General features: G+C 48.7%; 1 protein-coding gene and 1 non-coding gene across 2 annotated transcripts; one reads left to right on the plus strand and one right to left on the minus strand.

The window, feature by feature from the left end:
- Positions 1-8,399: 8,399 nt before the first annotated feature.
- LOC120708016 (golgin-84-like) lies at positions 8,400-14,284 on the minus strand. The gene is made up of 21 exons (XM_039993094.1): positions 14,131-14,284; positions 13,737-13,817; positions 13,607-13,656; positions 12,875-13,510; positions 12,704-12,766; positions 12,533-12,610; positions 12,222-12,425; positions 11,588-11,644; positions 11,430-11,504; positions 11,270-11,341; positions 10,690-10,752; positions 10,499-10,597; positions 10,213-10,290; positions 9,949-10,017; positions 9,765-9,812; positions 9,580-9,675; positions 9,406-9,482; positions 9,206-9,251; positions 9,006-9,104; positions 8,871-8,915; positions 8,400-8,758 (listed from the first exon to the last, which is right to left on the minus strand). The coding sequence occupies exons 1-21, from the start codon at positions 14,156-14,158 to the stop codon at positions 8,696-8,698; spliced, it is 2,127 nt and encodes a 708-aa protein (XP_039849028.1). The 5' UTR covers positions 14,159-14,284; the 3' UTR covers positions 8,400-8,695.
- An 86-nt stretch (positions 14,285-14,370) lies between these two features.
- Positions 14,371-14,443, plus strand: TRNAK-CUU. Its single transcript has one exon. It is a non-coding gene; the product is annotated as a tRNA-Lys (tRNA).
- Positions 14,444-22,850: the final 8,407 nt, after the last annotated feature.

Genomic DNA, 22,850 nt, shown 5'->3' on the forward strand with positions numbered 1-22,850 from the left:
CAGCAGGGAATAAAACATTTTCCTTTATAACTAGGTAGTACTTCCGTGTGGTCCAGTCCGGTGAGCCTCCCCTGTGGAGGGGTCCGGACCTCTGCGAACCAGGTTCAGGGAAGCGTACTCACCCTCCAGGGAGGTCCGGAGCCGTGTAGTCGTTTAGTCTGGTTCCGTACCCTAAGCCTGCATGCTCTACCGGCGAGTACCGTAGTACCTAAGACTGGGGGCCCGGAGGTCCGGACAGCTCCGGCCTCATAAACCCGTGTTCTGGCTTACATCGCACATCTCATGTACATCTAGTTATAAAGGAAAAGTTTATTCTCAGTTCGCCTCTAAGGATGTTACATTCCAATTTCAATCTACGCATTTTGTTTGCGCTAACCCCCACGTGGCTTCTTACTCTTGTGCGGTGATTGTGGTCCGAATTGAGTTGGCTAGTTAGTGACTTAGCTCGAGACCCCTCATGGAAGAGAGGGGTTCGGACCCCTGGGAACCTGCAGGTTCAGGGAAGCGCACTCATTCTCCGGGGAGGTCCGGAGCCGTGTAGCCGCTTAGTCTGGTTCCGTACCCTAAGCCTGCACGCACCACCTCCTGTGAATGAGTGCCGTAGTACCTAGGACTGGGAACCTGGAGGTCCGGACTTTCTCTTAACCTAAAGGCCGGCCCCTCGAGCTCCGTTCACTGAACCTAGCTGTCTATCTCAAAGGATTACAGCCAACAGGATTTGGGACCCGTGGGCACGCTACTAAGCATCTACCTTAAGTCATGTGCAGGTCCAAACGTGATGATGCAGCAGGTGACCCAAAGGATGGACGACGTAGGACAAGACTCTTGCGGCGCGCACTGCTGGGCGTCAAAAGCAGCCAAGTTGCTCACAGTAGTGGCCCCACCTGCGGGTTCGTTGCCTCTCCCGAGGCGGGCCCGGGGGCCTCTGTCGGTACCCTACAGCTGGGGTACCCACTCCTACTGTGCCAAGACTCGCGTAGTTATCCGTAACTACGCCCTAAGGAGCTGAGCAGCCGGACCCTTGGGGTCCGACTCCATCTCACCGGACCAACGGTCCCGGACCCGCTTCCCGCTCGGGGACGGGTCCGGTGCCACCACGTGTCCCAGAGGTGAAAATGATCGGCACTTGTGACCGTGGACCCGGACCCCCGCAGGTGGGTCCGGGACCTCCACGTGCCTATTCGGACCCCCGTGAGCTCTCGGCTCAGCTAGCTGCTCGGGAGGGGTCCGGAGCCGCCACGTGTCACGCAGACGCGGACGCGGGCGCAAGCCTTCCACTGGAAGCTCCCTCACCCACCCGCATTAAGTGCGAGTGGTTGAGGCAGGCTCTGCTGCCTCTGGGCACGGGGCAGCTTTTGTCAGTCCACACTGTGTATCGCCAGATACCGAAGCGGCTCGTCAGTTACCAAGACAAGCATTAAAGACTCAGCGCCGCGCGCATGGGCGACGAGTCATGATGACCAGCTACTGATTGAAGCAACAGTGCATGCTGCTACAGTGGACTGAGTCAGTAGTTCGGCGCTTCATCATGACCTCGACGCGCGGCTGCAGAGGCTAGACTCTACTCTGACAGGACAGCTCAAGACCATCCCTGGTCAGAAGCTACGCACGGAAGCCGACGACAAGATCTCCGGATCTGAGGCATTGAAGGCCAAAGTGTAGTTTATAATACATCGCCGGGTCCACATGTCGGGGCCCCGCTCAGTGTACGTGCTCCCCTTGGACATATAAAAGGGAGAGCACGCCCGCTAGAACACGGGTTCACACAAGCACACTGAGAAGCACTCTGGAGCACAAGCTCATCCAGACAGACTCAAGCTCTCGCAACCCTCTCACTCTCGTGGGAAGGCAATACAACACACAGTGGACGTAGGGTATTACGCTCCGGCGGCCCGAACCACTCTAAATCCTGCTGTGTTCATCGTGTTCTTGAGTGAGATCGATCTAAGACTAGCTAACCCCCGACTCCCCGAGTACACACCCTCTGGGCTTAGGCGGGTGCCTTCCGCCACCCGGCTGTGGTTTGCAGCACCACGACAATCGTAAACAATAGTTGCCATGAGATATGATTTTAGAAGAGTTAGTCAAATATGAATTTAAATTGATCATCGTGATATCGTGAACGACAAAGCGAGCGATATGTCGACTATTTAGTGTGTAATACATTTTTGAGTACAAGCAACATGACAATAGATGTCGGTACCCCAGGACTGGGGTACCCCCTCTTGCTGTGTCTAGGCAAGGATCTTATAGTTATCCTTAACTACATCCAAACAACCGGACCCCTGCGGTCCGGAATCCTGTTCTCCCAGCAGCGGCCTGGGCCGTTCCTCAGTTGGGAAAGGTCCGGAGACACCACGTGTCCCGGAAAAGGCAGGAACTCGTGCGCAAGCAGTCGGGACTCCGGACCTCCCCGAGGAGACCGGACCCCCGCAGGGTCCCGGACCCCACATGGGGTCCCGGACCCCCTGTATAATAACCGGACCCCTCGCTAAGGGAAGAGATCGACGCCCTGCGTCGGGGTGGTCCGGGGCCGCCACGTGTCTGCAAGATATGGCCGTTTGGGTTTCCTTACTAACGTTCACCCACCATTGCATTCATTGCGGTTGGTGGACGTCTGCATTGATATGACAGAAGCTGAGGCGTTTCATTGACCAGGGGACACTGTTGATCGCGTATTACTAAGGCAGTAAAGCCGCTGGCGCCGCCCATACCGCATCTGCCAGCCTACCGTGACAGATGGATACGACGGCTCGGCTTCGCCCATTATGACGCTACATAATAGCCTCAGCAGGCCACGCCGCAAGCTACGCTACTCCAACGAGCGCCTAGTTGACGGGACAAGAAAAGACCCCCCTGAGTCAGGAGAGCAGCAGTAAAGATTCGCTACCGCTGTAGCCACAGTCACGTTGGGCCCATCTGTCGGGGCATCAACGCCCTATGTATCCGCTCCCCCTTGATCTATAAAGGGGGGGGACGCCGCTAGAAAACCTCAGGCTGAGCAAGAGCCAAGGCCAGCAGAGGATAGGTTCATACACAACCAAGAACAATACATCTCACAGTGGACGTAGGGTATTACGCTCCGGCGGCCCGAACCACTCTAAATCGTGTGTTCTTGAGTCCCCTTTCTCAGCGTAGATCTAGCTCCATTGCCTAGTACTTCCCCGAGTACTCCCTCACTGGGAATAGGCGGGTGCGTTCCGCCACCCGGCTGTGGGTACCCCTAGAATCCCCACAACATTTTGGCGCCATCCGTGGGGAAGACAGGCGTTGGCTGGATTTTCGGACTTCTGGGCCGTGTTCATCCTCTGCAACGACGACCGGGAAGATGAAGGAAGGCAGCGCCACACTCACTTCACATGCCATGGCACCGGCGCTCCAATGCCCTCGGTGCGGCGGCGCACGGCAGCGACGCCTGATGTGCGTCGCCACTGCGACACCTCAGAGCCGGCGTGGCAGCGCACAGCGGAGGCGCCGCTGCGCTGCCGCCCCTACGTCGACTCAAGGTTTTCTCTCAAGCAACGGCCACGCCTCCTCTGCGGTGGCATGGCGTCGGCTCAAGGCTTTCTCTCAACATGGAGCCTGGAGCCGACGGCCATCCCGGAGGAAGTTGACCGTGTCGTCCTGCCGTCTCCAGCGCCGGAGATCCACCTCAGCGTTGCTCGGCGCTGCTGCAGACAGGACCCCGCCTCCTCGTGCGGGGGCCCCTGGCGCTAGCACCAAGGACAAGCCGGCGAACGACCGCACTTCTCCACGCGTCGCGCCGGTCCATCTGCTGCGCAAGCGCTCAGGTTTCCATCGGCAACGGCGACGACAGGGGGAGGGGGCCTCTTCCATTCAAAGCCAAAGAATTTGTCTCATGCCATGTAAGCATGTGACAGCTCTTAGGCAAGAAGGGGTCCCCCGAGCTCCCGAAGTGATGCTGGATGATGCGGTTCAGGCACGTCCAGGGCGCCTTCACCTCCGAAGAACACGCTGTATAGCATGCAGCCGTAGGTTACTCCTAAGAAAAAACTAAGAGAATTCCTCCTTTGTAATAGCGTGGCGTCTACGTGTGTGTCCAGAGCGGTCAAGGTCCGACCTTGTAAACCCGACCTCTGGCCCTATCACACAAACAGGCAAAAGCGGTCCAGAGCGGTGGAGGTCCGACCTCGTAATCCCGACCTCCGATGTATACCGTGACAACCACAATAATAAAGGAGACTTTCTTTTTCAGTTTTACCTAGGCTCCACCCTGATTACATCTATTCGCCTTGGTTCAACTATTCTTCTCTCTTGACCGGAGTTTCCCTTATTGCTAACAATCCAAGTTAAGTTGTTGGCTTGTGGTCAGGTGAAGACACCCCTTCTAGCTGGAAGGCGGTCCGGACCCCTAGGGACCTGCTCTGGGGAAGTGGTATTTGTATCCTGGGGTAGAGAAGCTCCGCGTGGCTTAGCTTGGTAATGTACCCTAAAGTTTACGTACTTCACTACCCTGTTACAAGTACTCTAGTATCCAAGACTGCTGTCTTTAGAGGTCCCGGGCTCTCTTCTAGTATAAGGCTTGGTTTCTTTGCACCTTACTATGAGGTCCGGTAACAAGCTTCATCGGATTGTCAGCAACGGTCGCTCCAAGTCCACTCCGGTGGCCCGCTCCGGCGGAGACCGCTCGCCACGGTCGCTCCAAGTCCACTCCGGTGGCCCGCTCCGGCGGAGACCGCTCGCCACGGTCGCTCCAAGTCCACTCCGGTGGCCCGCTCCGGCGGAGACCGCTCGCCACGGTCGCTCCAAGTCCACTCCGGTGGCCCGCTCCGGCGGAGACCGCTCGCCACGGTCGCTCCAAGTCCACTCCGGTGGCCCGCTCCGGCAGAGACCGCTCGCCACGGTCGCTTCAAGTCCACTCCGGTGCCCGCTCCGGCGGAGACCGCTCGCCACGGTCGCTCCAAGTCCACTCCGGTGGCCCGCTCCGGCGGAGACCGCTCGCCACGGTCGCTCCAAGTCCACTCCGGTGGCCCGCTCCGGCGGAGACCGCTCGCCACGGTCGCTCCAAGTCCACTCCGGTGGCCCGCTCCGGCGGAGACCGCTCGCCACGGTCGCTCCAAGTCCACTCCGGTGGCCCGCTCCGGCGGAGACCGCTCGCCACGGTCGCTCCAAGTCCACTCCGGTGGCCCGCTCCGGCGGAGACCGCTCGCCACGGTCGCTCCAAGTCCACTCCGGTGGCCCGCTCCGGCGGAGACCGCTCGCCACGGTCGCTCCAAGTCCACTCCGGTGGCCCGCTCCGGCGGAGACCGCTCGCCACGGTCGACAAAAGCCAGGTCCGGGAAGAGGTGCTTGCTCCCTGGGCGATCCGAAGTCTGTGTAGCCGCTTAGCTTGGTTCCGTACCCTAAGCCTACACCTTCGTCGCCCCATGGAGAGCACTCTAGTACCTAAACCTAGCAACAGGCATACCGGCCTCAGGGGTCCGGGATGCACGCTCTCTCCGTGGGCACACCAACGCAATCAACTTGCGTAGGAACTCATCACGATGGTGGCCCCACCTGCGGGTTCGTACCTCACCCGAGGTGGGCCCGGGGGCCACTGTCGGTACCCCAGGACTGGGGTACCCCCTCTTGCTGTGTCTAGGCAAGGATCTTATAGTTATCCTTAACTACATCCAAACAACCGGACCCCTGCGGTCCGGAATCCTGTTCTCCCAGCAGCGGCCTGGGCCGTTCCTCAGTTGGGAAAGGTCCAGAGACACCACGTGTCCCGGAAAAGGCAGGAACTCGTGCGCAAGCAGTCGGGACTCCGGACCTCCCCGAGGAGACCGGACCCCCGCAGGGTCCCGGACCCCACATGGGGTCCCGGACCCCCTGTATAATAACCGGACCCCTCGCTAAGGGAAGAGATCGACGCCCTGCGTCGGGGTGGTCCGGGGCCGCCACGTGTCTGCAAGATATGGCCGTTTGGGTTTCCTTACTAACGTTCACCCACCATTGCATTCATTGCGGTTGGTGGACGTCTGCATTGATATGACAGAAGCTGAGGCGTTTCATTGACCAGGGGACACTGTTGATCGCGTATTACTAAGGCAGTAAAGCCGCTGGCGCCGCCCATACCGCATCTGCCAGCCTACCGTGACAGATGGATACGACGGCTCGGCTTCGCCCATTATGACGCTACATAATAGCCTCAGCAGGCCACGCCGCAAGCTACGCTACTCCAACGAGCGCCTAGTTGACGGGACAAGAAAAGACCCCCCTGAGTCAGGAGAGCAGCAGTAAAGATTCGCTACCGCTGTAGCCACAGTCACGTTGGGCCCATCTGTCGGGGCATCAACGCCCTATGTATCCGCTCCCCCTTGATCTATAAAAGGGGGGGACGCCGCTAGAAAACCTCAGGCTGAGCAAGAGCCAAGGCCAGCAGAGGATAGGTTCATACACAACCAAGAACAATACATCTCACAGTGGACGTAGGGTATTACGCTCCGGCGGCCCGAACCACTCTAAATCGTGTGTTCTTGAGTCCCCTTTCTCAGCGTAGATCTAGCTCCATTGCCTAGTACTTCCCCGAGTACTCCCTCACTGGGAATAGGCGGGTGCGTTCCGCCACCCGGCTGTGGGTACCCCTAGAATCCCCACAACAATAGATTACAAGTTTTGAATATCCATTATGTATCCACAACATTGCTACATTAGATAGCGTGTACGACTTTGTATTTGCGTGGGACACGTGACAATGACAATTGCAAAGATATTTCAAATCTATTTAGTGCATACTAGATGTTTGTGTACAAACAACAACATACAAAAAAGCAAAAAAAAAAACGATGATGTTTTATAACTTCTACATGTATCATAATAATGAATAGTTTAGATCTATGTACAGTAGCATGTTTTGCTATTTTCTCAAATATAACCACAGAACTGTACGCAACATGACTATAATTATTAACATCTCACCCATAGAATTAGAAAGATTGCACCTTCATAATCAAATTGGACACCTATATCCCAGGGCCATATAAAATCCGTTACACGAAATGCACCAAATCCAAAACAAGCCACCCCTGCAAAAAAAATGAATTCCAAGATCTTGGGAAAAAATCCAAAGAAGATTTCCCGTCCTCTCATCACGGAATATTTCTAGATCCTAATATATCCTATGCCAGATAGCTGCTATGAAACACAAGGCAGGAAACATAATATGTGCACCTACCACACCTTTATAACTCCAAATACCCGAATTCGTTACAGTTCCTCTTGAAATACTCCAAACTCCCCGCAAATTGGTTATTCCTAAATGAGTTGTGTTCATTATATGTACTGAAAGGAATCGATCTGTAAGGAATCGATCTGTGTCGTATGAACATGATACCAAGACAAATTCATGGAGATACCCCTTTAGCAACAAAAAAAATAGACACAACAAAAGATAAAAGAGAACCGGTGTCAACCATAGTCCAAATCAGCATAGGCGAAATGTTTACAGGTTACCGCTTCATGGTAAACTCACGTGTACCCACAGCAGATTCGAACAAATTCGTCTTTTTTTTTCCTTTCCCATACCGCCTGTGTTCCCGTGCGGTGTGTCTGGTGGTGCTGCTGGGACGGGGGAGTTCCCAAATTTTGGACTCGCTGACCACCGCAGCGACCCGCCCGCGCGGCGGATCGTTTCCGCCTCGGCACATTCATTTTCTTTTTCTTTTTTTTGCGCGCTGCTTCGCGCGGTTCGCGCTCCCGCCCAAGGACGCGCGCGACGGCGCGGCGCGGGACGCGGATGGGCTCCCGGGGCTTTTGCATTTGGGAGCGGGAAGTGGAACAGGCACCACCGCATAGCCGTCCCGTACCTAGAGCGACGACGACGTCGAGTCGACGGCCGTCTGGCCCTGGTCGTCCAAACCACCTCCGCCCACGTCCTGAACGCCGTCTCCTCGGTCCTCACATGCCAGATCGCTACCCGACGCGCGGTGCCGGTGCGTGGGCCCCGGGACCAGCCGGAAGGGACGCGTGCCCAACGCCCTCCTACCAAACAATGCACAGCGCGGCACGTCCACTGCTGCCTGGCCCTGCGATTTGAATCGCGCCAGCTTGACGCACTGCACAACAACACAGCGCTTGCAAAATAATGCACCGGTATTCTTCAGCAACAAGGCTCATTCAGAGTACAGGAACTCTAACATGGTCCGCAAGCGAAGTGTCCGCGTTCAAGACAGGGACTGATTGCATCGAGGAAAGAAACCCTCCGGATTTCAAAATGCTGAACAGTTTGCTCGAGAGTACAGGAATTGGCTCAAGTGGGTTGTGTGGTATATTATAGCCTCTGTTCGCTGTACTGTGGCTGGTGTTCGCTGTACTGTGGCTGGTGACTAGTGCTGATTTGTTGTGATAAAAAAGTACTGCTGGCTGGCTGGTGGCTGCTGGCTGGTGCTGGTTTGGTATGAGAGAAAAATATTTTTGGCTTGTTGCAGCGAACAGAGTATATGTCAAGGTGTGCATACAAGCTAGTACATACTCTTTTAGAATCGCCAATGTTAATTAAAGTGTAAAAGAATGGATTATATTGCCCATGGCCAATACTACTACTTTACAAAAGATGGAAAAGGGGAAGAAAATTAAAAGAATGAAATGTTGGGGGGTTAATACCGCATTCAAGTCCAACCAGGGAAGCTCAAGCGTGTGGAGCTAGAATCAGGGACGATTGCCTGGATCGGCAGGAAAGAGGAGAGCTCAGAGTCTATGGCAGGTTAACATTGGCCAGATCCCCCATGCCTGATGCTCCTTCTCTGGATGCGAAGTCCTGTAACATTCAAAAACATCGCGACAAAACAGAATTCGGTTAGAGGTTCACATGCACATTAATCTAGGCCAAAACATCCAGAATGAGAATATGCAACAGCATAGTGAAGTACCTGAAGGCGGTGCAGCAAGTGCATCAAGAACAAATGCACAAACACCTGGTGCAGGCATAACAGATTTAGTCAGTAAGCAGTCTTAATTCGATTAAAGGGCAAAAATACAGGAAACTGAAGTTGTGCTGTTCTTGCCAGATAGAATAGCAGGCTGACTCGAGCAACGGGATGTCGCCACAAAAATCTTGTTGCACGGACAGCTCCTGTATCTAGAAGCTTCGCAGCCTTTTGTAACTGGAACAAAGAATATGCATAGAAATAGATGTGAATATTGATGGTTCATTCCCCATCAATTTAAAAAGTGTAAACTTCCAATTTACACTGGTTATATCTACCTGCTGATTAGCTGTTGCCATGTGGCGATGATGAAGAGGAAGAGGCCTACAATACCCATAGTTAATTGTCTAGTATTGCTAGATTTTGCAAATAATATGGAAACATTTAATACTGCATATCCTCAATTGTCATGAAATACAAGAATGATAACATAAAACACATTTTTCATGTATTGTAAAAAGCGTAACAGTTAACATACTCTAATGCCTTGATATCAGTATCTTCTTCCCACGACGATGCTGATCTACGAGTTGATTTACTCCTTTCTGCTTCGATCTATCAAATGGTGGGCATTCATAATAGCAACAATATAAGAACATTTTCAGTAAAATGGTCTGGGAAAACAGCAACAGCGGGAGCATAAATTATCAACCTGCACTTCATGGAATTGCTTCAATGATTTCTCCAGTTGGAACTCCAATGCACCCTTTTCACTGGCCATGGATTCCAATTGTGTTTGTTTGTGGTACTGGAAAAAGGATGCATGCAGAATCACGTTACTTCGCAATTGTTGACGTCCAAGGATATATAGAAGAATCAGACAGGCTGATTGCATACCAGCAAGTCAGTTAGCTCACGATATCTCTTCTCTAGCTCAATATGCTCCTATAGCCAGAAACATCCACAAAAGTAAGTGCTAGTATGGTATGGTAGTAACAAACGAGTATTAGCTTAATAAGATATTTCATAACCTAAATCTGAATGACTTGGTTAGGGCCCAGCAAAGTAATAACTATTTCACCTGTCTAGAATAATGCTCTGCATCTCTTCTCATTCCAGCCATTTCAACTCTCATCTTCTGTAACTCAGCCTGCATCATGAAAATGTGCAATGCATAAATACAAAACAACATCCATAGCAAATTGATTAGCATACCAATGTTTATGTTAAATAAAGTTTGAGTCCTAGCTACAACTTAAAAATCAAATCATGCACATCCAACATTACAACAAATGGCTGAACGAAATACTGAATCTTTTTAGTTAGCTTATGAAATTACTGTCACCTCCAAGGATGATATCTTTGTCTCTGCATCTCGTTGGCTTTGGCGTGCACGCTCAACTTCTTCCTGCCATGCTTGCATCTGTTTTCACAAAAGTAAAAGATATAAACACCATGTCGTATCATTTTTTTTTCTTTCCAAAGCAATATACATGCATGCGAGCAGGGGTTACTTTTAGAAACACTAGGAACCTGATCTTGACACCTTGTGTAAACAAGAGGCATTACACATCAAAGGCATGATGTAGAAACAACTTTAAGTACTGAAAAAAATGATTCTTTATTTTCACCTGAAGAACTTGATTAGCTTCTTCGGCAGGCTTTTTCTGCGCACGGCGATTTCGAGCTTCCATTTCCTGAAGTTCTTGTTGCAACGAAGCACATTCAACCTGAAATAACCAGAATATCATAAGTAAATAGGATAATAGAATGGTTATGACGTCAAAGTGTCATACAAAACACAAGGTGGAACAAAATTTACCTCAAGCACAGCCACCTTGTGCTCCAATTCCAGTGCTCTTGATGAGCTTTGGTCAGCAGCTCTCTGGATGACAAAAGAAGAGTTAAGATCAGTATTAGAGGATCGCCAATTATATTAAAAATTAGCTAGCAGCACTAACACTGAGATCTGCATGCAATATTGGAAGTAGGATATGCATAACAATTAACAAATACTGAATTGGAGCATTGAAGTTGATCAGTTACATGACTTTTACCAAGATTACGCCTCTTATTGTAATCATGTTGATGCTTCAAGTGTAAACCTCTGAAATCTAAATTTGTAATTTATGTTTCCAACGTTGAAAAAGCTATGTTGGATCCAAGTGTTAATATAGCAAGAGAAAACAAAGCATAATAACACCTGAACAGGACAGATTAACAGAACCAGGATGACCTTTCATTGTTACGTTGTGAATAAATATGGCACGGAACCTTAACAAGAACCAAACATTTGCTTAGCACCAAGGTGCTACTATCCGATAGTATCTGAATAGTTGGCTACATAATTTTCGCATCCTTGCAACAGAGATCCTAATGATAGTTATACCTCGTAAAATTACCTGGATTCTAGCAAGAGCATTTGATGCCTCAACAGCTCGATGTTCTAATTCTACTTCTCTCTCGACAGCTGCCTGTATTATAACAGAAAGTGATTAGAATATAACACAAGTAACAATGGCGGATACGAAGTGCTAGAGAGACTGAACATGGACAAATTACCATTTTTGTGGCATTATGTGCAATGCGCTCTTCTTCAGCCCTACGCTCTGCGGTAGCAAGTTCCTCCCGTAAAGCCTAATTTAAACAGTGTGTTTGGAGGTTATGTATCTGATCAGCATCATGGGGGCTGTGACAGAAACCGTCTTTGCCTTACTAACCTGGATGACCCTGGTTTCAGTAAGTTCACGGTTCCTCTTGAGACCATCCATATCTTCCTGGTTCAACAGACAACATGATATCTATTAGACAACATGATTATATTGGACAAATGCTCATAGCTACTCATACAGTTATATTGCTTCAGGTTTAAATCGGAAAGTGGGGATATAGCAAGAAGCATCACATAATGAAAAAATGGTACTATTTTCTGAGAACTTCAATGACACCAGATATAAATCATAATCGATACGCATTTCAGAATCAAGCAATAGAACTGTAGAAGGCCATTCCAGGTTTATAACTCCTCTACCCAATTAGGGTACAGGCACTCAACCTGGGTTTATATCTGGACTGTATGTGTTCCAATTCACCTTTTCAGTATTCCAAAATGAAGAGCACATGTCAAAGCAACAATATTATCAGGAAGAAGAAACTAAAAAAAATGTGCATTTAGCTCTACAATATCAAATCCGAGAGAGGGCACCCTCTTTGCCAGCACATGTCAACCAATAAAAATTATTAAAGCCACAACCACAAGTAAATTAAGTGTTAAAAGTGTTTACGGATGCATGTACACTCGCAATAGTATGCTTATAGAAGAAATAATGAGAAGAGACTAATGTAAGACGAAACCTCTAAAGAAGCTAGCTTTTCTTCTGAAGTTGCTGCTCTTTTCTTCCAAGAGTCCAATGATTTAACAAGAGATTCGATCTCTGTGTTTTTTGCAGTCAAAGCATCAACCATATTCGACTCAGCTCTTGAACCTTCTACTCTGGACATTGATAATTCTTGCTGTAGTTGCTTTATGTGAACCTCATATGAGCTAGACTTCTCTCTCTGGCATGTTGTATAACATTGATGTATATTAGAAGAAAAGAATCAGCATGCAATTGGACGGAGATAAAAGGAAAAAAAATCAGAATAAAGTGTGCGGGCAATTGGACCTCTTGAACAAGAAGTTCCTCCAGCTGTGCGTTTTCAGACTTATACTCCTGGAGGCGGGATGAAAGTCCAGCACAAACCTATTGGTAAGTTGAAAACAAACAAACAACTTAACACAGATCTAGCCAACGTAGATTACAAAGTGAGGCAACTGAGCTTATGCCGATCCTTACCCGAGCTAACCTAGCTTCTTTTGATTGCCCAGTCTTAACAGCACTTTTTAACAATCCTTGAGCCTGCCAATGATAAACAGAACAAAATGTATTGTGGGAAAGGAACAAGTGAACGTATTCACATAACAATCAGAACATTTTGGTCACTGTGATTCTCATGCTGGAACATACCTCCTCAAGTTGATCTTGTTCTTTGGCCGAAACTGAATCCGATTTCTGTGCGTGTTGATTTTCTATGCTTTCTGGTGAATCTGAAACATACTCTTTCTTTGATTCATGCAATTTGACAGTACCTTCTGTATTTGACGAATCAGACATATTCCTGTCCTGGATAACAGCCACAGCTGAGTCTCTCTCCTCCAAATTAACCACTGGACCAGTCTCAGCAGTCTGGTTACTGCTGCTCGACTCAATTTTTTCATCTGGAACTGAAGAAGAGCTCTCGACAGCGATCTCTGAATTTCTGGAACGTGCAACAGCATCCACAGTGGGAGCTGCATCCTCAGAGTTTATCTCCATCGGCTGGACTTCAACCACGTTATCAGCAACAGTCCCAGCCCCATCAGTCTTAAGATCATCAGTAGCCTTCTCTCCTTTCTCCAGTGTACTCTCATTATTCATTGCCTTAACATCAACTGGAGCAATTTCAGGTTCACTAGCACTGGCATCAACACTTGCTGAATCTGCTGGTGCTGAAGGCCTGATCTTCTCAATCTTCATCCGCTCTCGTGGCGGTTGCCTACTTTTCCTTTCCCTCTGAGCACCTGTCTTATTACCACCATCAGCAGACGTGAGCTTCAATGGACCCTGCAATACAAATTACAGCAAGGCATCAACAGTGAGTCTAATGTTGCAATATGTAAAGAAACAAGATATGCTCAAGAAGGATATTAAGTAGCTGACCTTCTCCCTCGGTTTTCCCTTCTTCCCATCCACTTCTCGGCTATTTGATCCTTCACAAACAAACATTAGACGAATACAGATTAGACCACCCGCTAAAACGTGCACCGTATAAACCACGAAGGCAAGCTACCTGAAGGTTGAGAGGTAGACTGCTCATCCGACAACTCAGTTGCCACAATCTTGGCCCTCCGGTCGACGACTTCGAGCAAGTCTATTGCAAATGAACACAACTTTTAAATTCCATTGCAAAAATTTACAGCGTAATCAAGCAGGCAATGAGACAGTGATGGGTTCAGTTGGTTGAAATTGGGCACACCAGAATGCAGTGCTGCCAGAATGATCAAACCGAGCACACTAATAAAGCCAAATAGTAAGGAGGTAATCCTAGTCTCACGAATTAATCAGTGTTGGGAGAGTACGAGAGTTGTGAGACGGGGGAGGGGGACGGCAGATCTTCGCCGGCGAGGAGGGGTGGATCTGGAAGGCGCGGCGAGAGAGGGCAAGAGAGGTCGAGGGGTGCGTACCTTCGGCGACCTTGAGCCAAGAGGCCATGGCGGGAGGGAGCTGCGGGTTGCCCGCTGGTGGCGCAGTGTGACGGCGAGCGAGCTCGATGAATTGGCCGGTGTGAGATCTCCGCCCGCGGCAGTGGGGTTCTAAGGTGTCGCAATGGTTGGTACTTGGTAGCGTACTAGCGTGGTAGGGGAAGGTTCGGTTTGATCGGTAGGTGCTATATAAATAAGTATCATTCCACCATAAGCGTGCAAGCCCGTCTAGCTCAGTCGGTAGAGCGCAAGGCTCTTAACCTTGTGGTCGTGGGTTCGAGCCCCACGGTGGGCGTTTTCCTTTTTCGCATTCTCTTGCTTTTGGCAGTTTGGCTTGCTGTTTCTCCCTTTATTTTATTTTTTTCCTTGACGTGCTTACATAAGCATGGTTTAACCGTAATGCCATGCGCCCTTGCCCGTTGGCATAGCGCCGGATCCGCATCCGTTCCGTGAGTAATCATTGAACCTCGTTGACATATCACGGAGGAGAAGTAAGAGAGCGACAGCGACCAACAAGTTAACGGTATCATGCCTGAGCCTGTTTTATCTTTGCCATCTTGTTTCGTAAACTGTAACTTTGTAGTGGCCAAGATTTTGTTTACCTAGTGTAATGTGTGCCTCGTTTCTAAACTCAAATTTAATGTTTACTTTATTTAGATGTTAACCTTGTCAGGTTTCAAGCCCAAGAGCTGAAGCAGCTTTAGTCGAGGGCTCATATGTATCTTGTGAAAGATGGTGAAGCTCAGCTAATGGTCCATATCATGGAGGAGGAGAACGTAAGAGACGGCAGCGATCAACAAACTTACGGTATCGTGTCTGAGCCTGTTTTATGCTTTGCCATCTTGATTCGTAAACTGTAACCTTGTAATGGCCAAAGCTTTTGTTTACCTAGTGTAATGTGTGCCTCGTTTGTAAACTCGAATCTGATTTTTTATTTTTTTTCTAGATGTTAACCCTGTCAGGTTTCAAGCCCAATAGCCGAAGCAGCTTCAGCCGGGCACTCATATATATCTTGTGAAGATGGTTAAGCAACTCCCTGTAAAAGCCCACTGGGACTCAGCTAATGGTGCATTTAACATTTTATTGGAAAAAATGTTGAACAAATAGTATGAAAATGTTGAACCAATATTTAAAAATATTGACCAATATTTTAAAAATGTTGAACCTCAACGTTTACTCCCACCTTCTTCTCCGGCGCCGACATAGCAGGCGGCAGTGCCTCGCGCAGCAGAGCAGGAGGCGGCGATGCAGCACGCAGGGCGCGAAGCAGGCGGCGGTGGTGCAACGCCCGGGCACGGAGTGAGCGGCGGCGACGGTGCAGGTGGCGGCGGCGCACGGGCAAGGCGCGGGGGTGATGCAGGCAGCCGGCAGTGGCGCTCAGAAAGAGAGAAGGTGAGAGGAAGTTAGGGTTTGAAGTAGATTCAACTGCTTAATTTGTTTGCACGAATCTCAAACAGTAAAAGATAGGGAAAAAATCTTTCAAAAAAAAATATAGGATTCCCACCTTCATCGCCACAACCAGCTCCAAGGTACGTGGGCTTCTCGGTACGTGTCTGCTTCTGCTTCTGCTTCACATGGACTAAGAGTATCTCCAAGAGTTTGCCATATTTTACTTTGCATATCTTGTGTTTTGCCAACTTCTAAAAAGATATGCCAAGTAAAAAAAGAGCTTATCTCCAACAGTTTGGCATAATTCACTTGCCAAATCTAGATCTAACTTACATCAAGAACCCTGAGAGAGAAACAAAATTATATTTATGCCCTTCCACCTCTTGAAAACTTAAATCAGGAACCCTTCTCTGTTATTTATTTCTTTTTTCACCCTCCCACCTGACTAGAAACCACGATGCCAACCGCGCGCCGCGCGCGCATATTTACGCGCTGGAGGCTGGTTTTTCCCAAGTTGCCAAAAATTGCCAAGTCTTTTGCCAAACTGTTGGAGGAGTATTTTTAACGTTTTTGCCAAAAATCAAAAATGACAACTCGATTTGCCAAACTCTTGGAGATGCTCTAAGGGGGCCGTATTCTTCTTCTTTTGATGGGAACGGACTAACCTTTAGCGACTACAAGTCTTTTTGTTAGGTTCTATATTTTGTATAGAAGTTGTCTTGACAACTTTTATGGAAATTGTACTAAAAAAAGTTGTATGATGTAATTGTGCGTAAAAAGATTGTGCAACAAATCTTCCTAATAAATATAACATCATACAAGTTGTGCTAAAAAATTATCCTCCACAAATTATTAGAAAAACTACGCATTAAAATTTTATGTATCTTAAAAGATGTGCTAAAAAATTATTTTTCAAATTGTTACTGAGTAAAAATTATACGTAAAAGTTATGTGTATGTAGCGAAAATGGCCTCTTATGTCATATTTCAATATAATGTTTTGGCGATTGATGACACATACAACACTTGGACTAATATGATTGTTAAGATGAACATTTCCAGGCTTTTAGGTTCAAGTGATGACACAAGTGATGAACATCACACGGGGGTCGAGGGGGAGCCGCCCCTCGCGGGTCTCAGGGCAGCGCCCTGAAAGCTCTTCGGTCCAAAGGACAAGAATCGAAGAAACCGTGAAGAAAACCAAGTCAAAGAAATCAAGACAAAGACATTTTGCTATCACCGGTTAAACCGACGTAGGGCAAAATGAACTCACCGGTGCAATCACAGAGAAGGCCTGCGGGCTAGGGTTTGGCACTGGATTAACCGGCGTTGGGTGTTTTACACTCGTCGATGCATTGACTTGGAGTACACCAGGCTAGGGTTTTACACCGGTTGAACCGACGCTAAAAAAATTGCATACGTCGGTGCATTGACAGATGAAGACAGAGGAAATTCAATACACCGGTTAAACCGACGATTAGATATTGGTGAACGTCGGTGCAGTTGTCCAGAGAGTTAGTTTTTCAGCAACTACACTCACCGGTTAAACCGATGCTGCATCGGTTGATTACGTCGGTCGATTGAGGTAGCCGTTGAAGTATAACGGCTAGTTGGAAAATGCAATCACCGGTTAATCCGGTGATGACAAAAACGGGAGCATCGGTTTAACCGGTGATAGCATTTTTTGTCAGCCTTTTTCCAACGGCTAATTTGGGGTGTGTGGGCTATATATATGCCACCCCACGGCTCATTTGAGAGTGCTGGAGACTAAGGAAGTCTACAAGAGCCAAAGATCATCTCCAACCACCATAGAACTTCATTGTACATCATATAGGCTTAAGCACACTTGTGAGAGTGCTTAGTGCTTGTTTAGGCTTAGTTCTTGAGAGAACTAGCTTGAGTGAAAGCCTTGCTGCGGCAAGCATCTTGTGATCCGTCGTGTGACCCTCCGACTTGGTGTGGAGTGGCAACGATACTTTGTGCGGGGGAAGAGGAGACCCCCTCCTTGGTGGAGAAGCTCCGTAGTGGATTTCGGCCGGGTGACCGAGAGAGACGGTGGCGGTGCACGAGACTCGGTGTCTTGTGGGCACTTGACTTTACTTGCCGAAAGCGCCTTGGTGGTGTAGTGCAAGACGGTGATCGGAAGAGCCTCGGTGTCCCATGGACGTAGGCGTTTGTGCCGAACTACGTTACATGACCGTGTCTACTCGGAAGTTTGCATCCCTCTTGCAATTACCTCTTTACTTATCATATTACGTTTCCGCATCTACTCTATCTTGCTTGCCTTTACTTTCCTAGTTAGTTTAATTAAGATTGGCTATAGGTTGCAAGCATTTTGGGGTAAGTAGAGAGTAGCAAAGATAAACCTTAGTCATAACTAGCATGTATATGACGTGTTAGGTTTATCTTATGCAAGTAGTTTGAGCCCTAGGTTAAAAAGCGATTAGCGACCCTATTCACCCCCTCCCCCTCTAGGGTCGGACACCCCGGTGATCCTTACAGTGTATCATAAATGTTATGATGCAAACTTATTTCTTAGAAGGTGTGTAAAAAGAGTGATGCTCAGGAGGCCGATTAACTATCGCTTCATGTGATGATTTACCAAACCATCATCTGGAGAATCTAGGCACTTTAAATAGACCATCAAACATCAGACCAATAAACTGAGTCTAAATTTCTCTAATTAACTTACAGTCGCCACGAATAATACTCTCGCGGGAAGAAAAATGAACTAACTGAGTCTAGATTTCTCTAATTAACTTACAGTCGCCACGAATAGTACTCTCGCGGGAAGAAAAATGAACTAACAGATGCATGCATGCACCGGAAATAAAATTGATTATATAACCCACATGCAAGAGGAGTTCATACTAACAAAATCTATAAATTTTAAACCAAGCATCCAAATTAAATTCCGATTACACTATTATTTTTTTATGACAAAACCTTCAAAACAAGACCACACTTACCTATGTTTGCATGATATTTTTTAAAAATATTTTTGGAATACTTTCAGCTAGTGGTAACAAATATTTTAACAAAATAAATGAATATTTTTTTATGAAAAAAACAAATAATAATGTAACAGACAGTAACATTAAACTTTGAAAACATTTGATTAAAGGAAAAAGTCCATATTTCCCCCTCGAACTTTGCCCAAAGTTGTAGGGTTGAGATGGCGGACTAGAGGGGGGTGAATAGTCCTTTCTAAAACTAATTGCGCCGGCTAACCGAAACTTATGCGGAATTGAAACTATTCGCTTAGCCAAGACTTCACCCCTCTAACTATGACTCTAAGGCACCTCCAAAAAGATCCTACACAAAGCAAATGGAGTGCCAAGCTAGTAAGAGCTCTCCTAACAATTCTAATGCCAAGTCATACAAGCCTAAGCACTAGTACTTCACAAACCGGGGCTCCTACACAATTCTAATGAGCAAAAGCACAAAGCCAAACCTAAGCTCACTAGATGCTCAACGACAAGGATACACAATCCAAATCCAAGAGCTCAACTTGCTTAGCTACACAATCTAAGCAAAAGCAACTAATTAAGCTACATAAGCTAACTAGTTACACTAGGATCTCTACTTCTAGCTACACATGCAAGAAGATGATTAGCAAGCTACACAAAGCTATCTAATTACTAGAGAGCAACTACACAAGCACAAGATATATATGAAAGTAAATACAACGCTTGTGATTTGGAGAATGCAAACTACCGAGAAGAGTAGACAAGATTGACACGGTGATTTTTATCCCGAGGTTCACTTGGTTGCCACCAAGCTAATCCCCGTTGAGACAAGCTCCAAGGTTGCCGCCGATCCTCTTTCTAGTGGTGACTCTCAAGTCACACTCTCCTACGTGGAGTGCTCACACCGAGCTCTAGCACATGATCCGGCTGAACCACTTGTTGCTCTTCACGTCTCGCTCAACTAGAGTTACTCTTCGCGGCTCCCGCGGGGTGAGCACAATACTCCTCACAATCTCTTCTCCGGAGCACCGCACAATCTTCTTGCGGGCTTCAACGGAGCCTCTTGCCACCAAGCCGTCTAGGAGGTGGCAACCTCCAAGAGTAACAAGCACACCGGCTTGCAACACGATCACCTAGTGCCACTCGATGCAATCTCTCAAAGCAATCGCACTAGAATCGCTCTCTCACTCGATCGGATGATTACTATCAAGTTAGAGTGAGTAGAGGGCTCTCAAGCACTCTCACACATGGACACAAAGTCCCCAAGGTGCTCAGCCACCTCAAATGGCCGGCCACACCCTCTATTTATAGAGGGAGGCCCCAAACTAGCCGTTACACTCAAAACCCGTGAAAATAGAGTTTTCGCGGACTGTCCGCCTCACAAAAACCGAACTGTCCGCCATTCAAACCCAACGGCTAGATCTTCAATGATTATGTGTCAAAGTCGACCGTTAGAGCCCCGGGCGGACTGTCCGCGCCCCTGGGGCGGACTGTCCGCGGTTCAAAACTTCAAACCAACCGATTTGCAAACGTCTCTGACAAAATCTGGAAGTGACCGGCGGACTGTCCGCTCCCCAGGGGCGGACTGTCCGCAGTTCAAAAAGTAAGCACACACAGAAACCGCAGTGTTTCTGTCCCAGAATTTTCAGTAGGAGGCGGACCGTCCGGCCCCAAGGACCGGACGGTCCGCAGTTCATTTTGGACACCCAAGACAGAACTACCAAGTTACTGCTCCCGTTTCAGCTTTTAAAGGCGGACCGTCCGCCCCCATGGACCGGACGGTCCGCAGTTCATTTTGGACCACCAACAGAGCCAAAAACGGCTCTGTTAGAGCTCATCCGAGATAACGGCGGACCGTCCGCCCCCCTTGAGCGGATCGTCCGCAGGTATATTTCCAGCAGAAATGTACCTCGGTAAAACGACCATAACTCTTAGCTCCGATGTCCAAATTAGGTGATCTTGGACTCTATGGAAAGCTAATTCAGAGGGCTACACAACCCAACTGAATACTTGATCCAAAACACAAGGGATCAAAGCAGTATTCCACTCCAAGAGACCACCTAATTTCAGGAGAAAACCGAAAAACCTTTCTTGCTTCCCAAAGTTGATCAACATCAACTCCAACTCTTTCTCCTTTGCAAATGTGCCAACACCACCACGTGAACAACACCATGTGCATGTGTGTTAGCATTTCACAAACATTTTCAAAGGATTTTCACTTGATCTCACTACGCCACTCGATCCTAGCAAAATCGCAATGTTAGATCGCTCAAGTGGCACTAGATGACCGATATGCAAACAAGTTTGCCCCTCTTGATAGTACGGCCATCTATCCTAAATCCGGTCATGCATTTCTCTACACAACCTTTGACTGGTGAAATGAAATGCCCTACAAGTCATACCTTTGCCTTGCGCATTCCATTTCATCTTCCCAAATGTTGATGCCACACAAGCACCAAACTCCATCAAGCCTTTTGATCATCTTCATGAGTCAACACTTGGCTTGATCTTCCTTGAATGATATGATCCACTCCATATCATTACATGACCTCTTTGGTCCATCGATCTTGACCTTGCTCGCTCTTCACCGTTGCCTTGGTCCATTGGCGCCAAATCTTGCCCAAGTTTTACCGCCTCGCGGTCCCTCGCTTCAAAGCCTTGACTTGCCCTTCTCCATTGCAACCGGTCCATCAAGCCAAGCCTTGTCTTGATCTTCTCCACTTTGGTCACATAACTCCATGTCATGTCTCATATGCAATGAGCTCCTCGATCACACTATATGAGCATAGCATCAACCTTTAGCCATTTCTCCTTCATGGCTCACGTTGCTCATACTAGTGTCTTTGTGTGGACTAATCTCCTGTGTATCTCAACATAAACACTTATTAGTCCACCTAAGTTGTCACTCAATTACCAAAACCAAACAAGGGCCTTTCAAAAGTCTAAAGTTCAACCCCAATCTACAAAACCGTCTAATTGACACCCTTTATCTCCTCAAACCAGACATCCGACCCCCTCAACCTTTACATCTCTAGCTTTCCATCCATGTTGATGCCCCATCTACACCTCCGTTGTAGCCACACCTGGCCAGCCACCATCCCCAACACCTCTCCCTTCTTGCATCGACGTCTAGCACCACACCTGTCCTTCCTCCCCAGGCTACGCATAGCAGCTCCACCGTGCCATTCCTCTTGGTTCCATGGGTGGAACTAGGGGTATGCCCCTGTATTCCTTTGCATACCCAAGATTTGGGAGGAAATACTAATAAGTATACACAGATTTAGAATATATCCAAGAGTTTGCTATGAAGGATCTTGGTCAGCTCCACCACTTCTTGGGCGTCACTGTTGAGCCTCGCCCGTCTGGTCTTCTCCTTCACCAGCGGCAGTACGCACTTGATATTCGGGAGCGGGCTGGGATGACTGAGTGCAAGCCCTGCTCCACTCCTATCGACGCTCAGGCGAAGTTGTCTGCTGATCTGGGTGATCCGGTGGCTGATCCTACTGCCTATCGGAGTCTGGCTGGCGCTTTGCAGTACCTCACCTTCACCAGGCCGGACCTCACCTACGCTGTTCAGCAGGTCTGTCTCCATATGCATGATCCCCGGGAGTCGCACCTTGCTGCGCTGAAGCGTCTCCTCCGCTACGTCCGTGGCACTGTGGACCTCGGCCTGGTCCTTCACCGCTCGTCCTCTACTGAGCTGGTGGTCTACACCGACGCTGACTGGGCTGGCTGTCCGGACACTCGCCACTCCACTTCCGGCTACGCCGTCTTCCTAGGCGGCAACCTGGTCTCCTGGTCGTCCAAGCGGCAGCCGATTGTCTCCCGCTCCAGTGCCGAGGCGGAGTACCGTGCTGTCGCTAACGGCGTGGCGGAGGCATCCTGGCTACGATAGCTCTTGGCGGAGCTCCACAGCCCGCTCGCCAAGAGCACGCTCGTCTACTGCGACAACATCAGCGCCGTGTATCTCTTCACCATCCCCGTCCAGCATCAGCGGACAAAGCATGTGGAGATCGACTTACACTTCGTGCGCGACAGAGTCGCCATCGGCGATGTTCGGGTACTCCATGTCCCGACTACCTCCCAGTTTGCCGACATCTTCACCAAGGGACTACCCTCCTCGATCTTCTTGGAGTTTCGCTCCAGCCTCAACGTAGCAGGTGGCTAGTTGTGGCTGCGAGGGGGGGTATTTGACCATTGTACTCTCTTCTTGTCCAGTCTTGAACACCGCTGCGATGGTTGTTCAGACTGGGGGGGTTGGCTTTCTTGGGGTTGGCTTTCTTGTTGTCCAGTCCTGAACACCGCTGCGCCGGTAGTTCAGACTGCTGGGGGTGTTGGTGTATAT

This window comes from Panicum virgatum, chromosome 5K, assembly GCF_016808335.1.
Source record: "Panicum virgatum strain AP13 chromosome 5K, P.virgatum_v5, whole genome shotgun sequence".
NCBI lineage: Eukaryota > Viridiplantae > Streptophyta > Magnoliopsida > Poales > Poaceae > Panicum > Panicum virgatum.

Coding starts and splice junctions, on each gene's coding strand:
- LOC120708016 (XM_039993094.1), bottom strand. CDS start 14,158: ATGGCCTCTTGGCTCAAGGTCGCCGAAG. Junction 13,818..14,130: donor TTGGCTCAAGGTCGCCGAAG/GTACGCACCCCT, acceptor CATTTGCAATAG/ACTTGCTCGAAGTCGTCGAC. Junction 13,511..13,606: donor AGGGAAAACCGAGGGAGAAG/GTCAGCTACTTA, acceptor TTTGTATTGCAG/GGTCCATTGAAGCTCACGTC.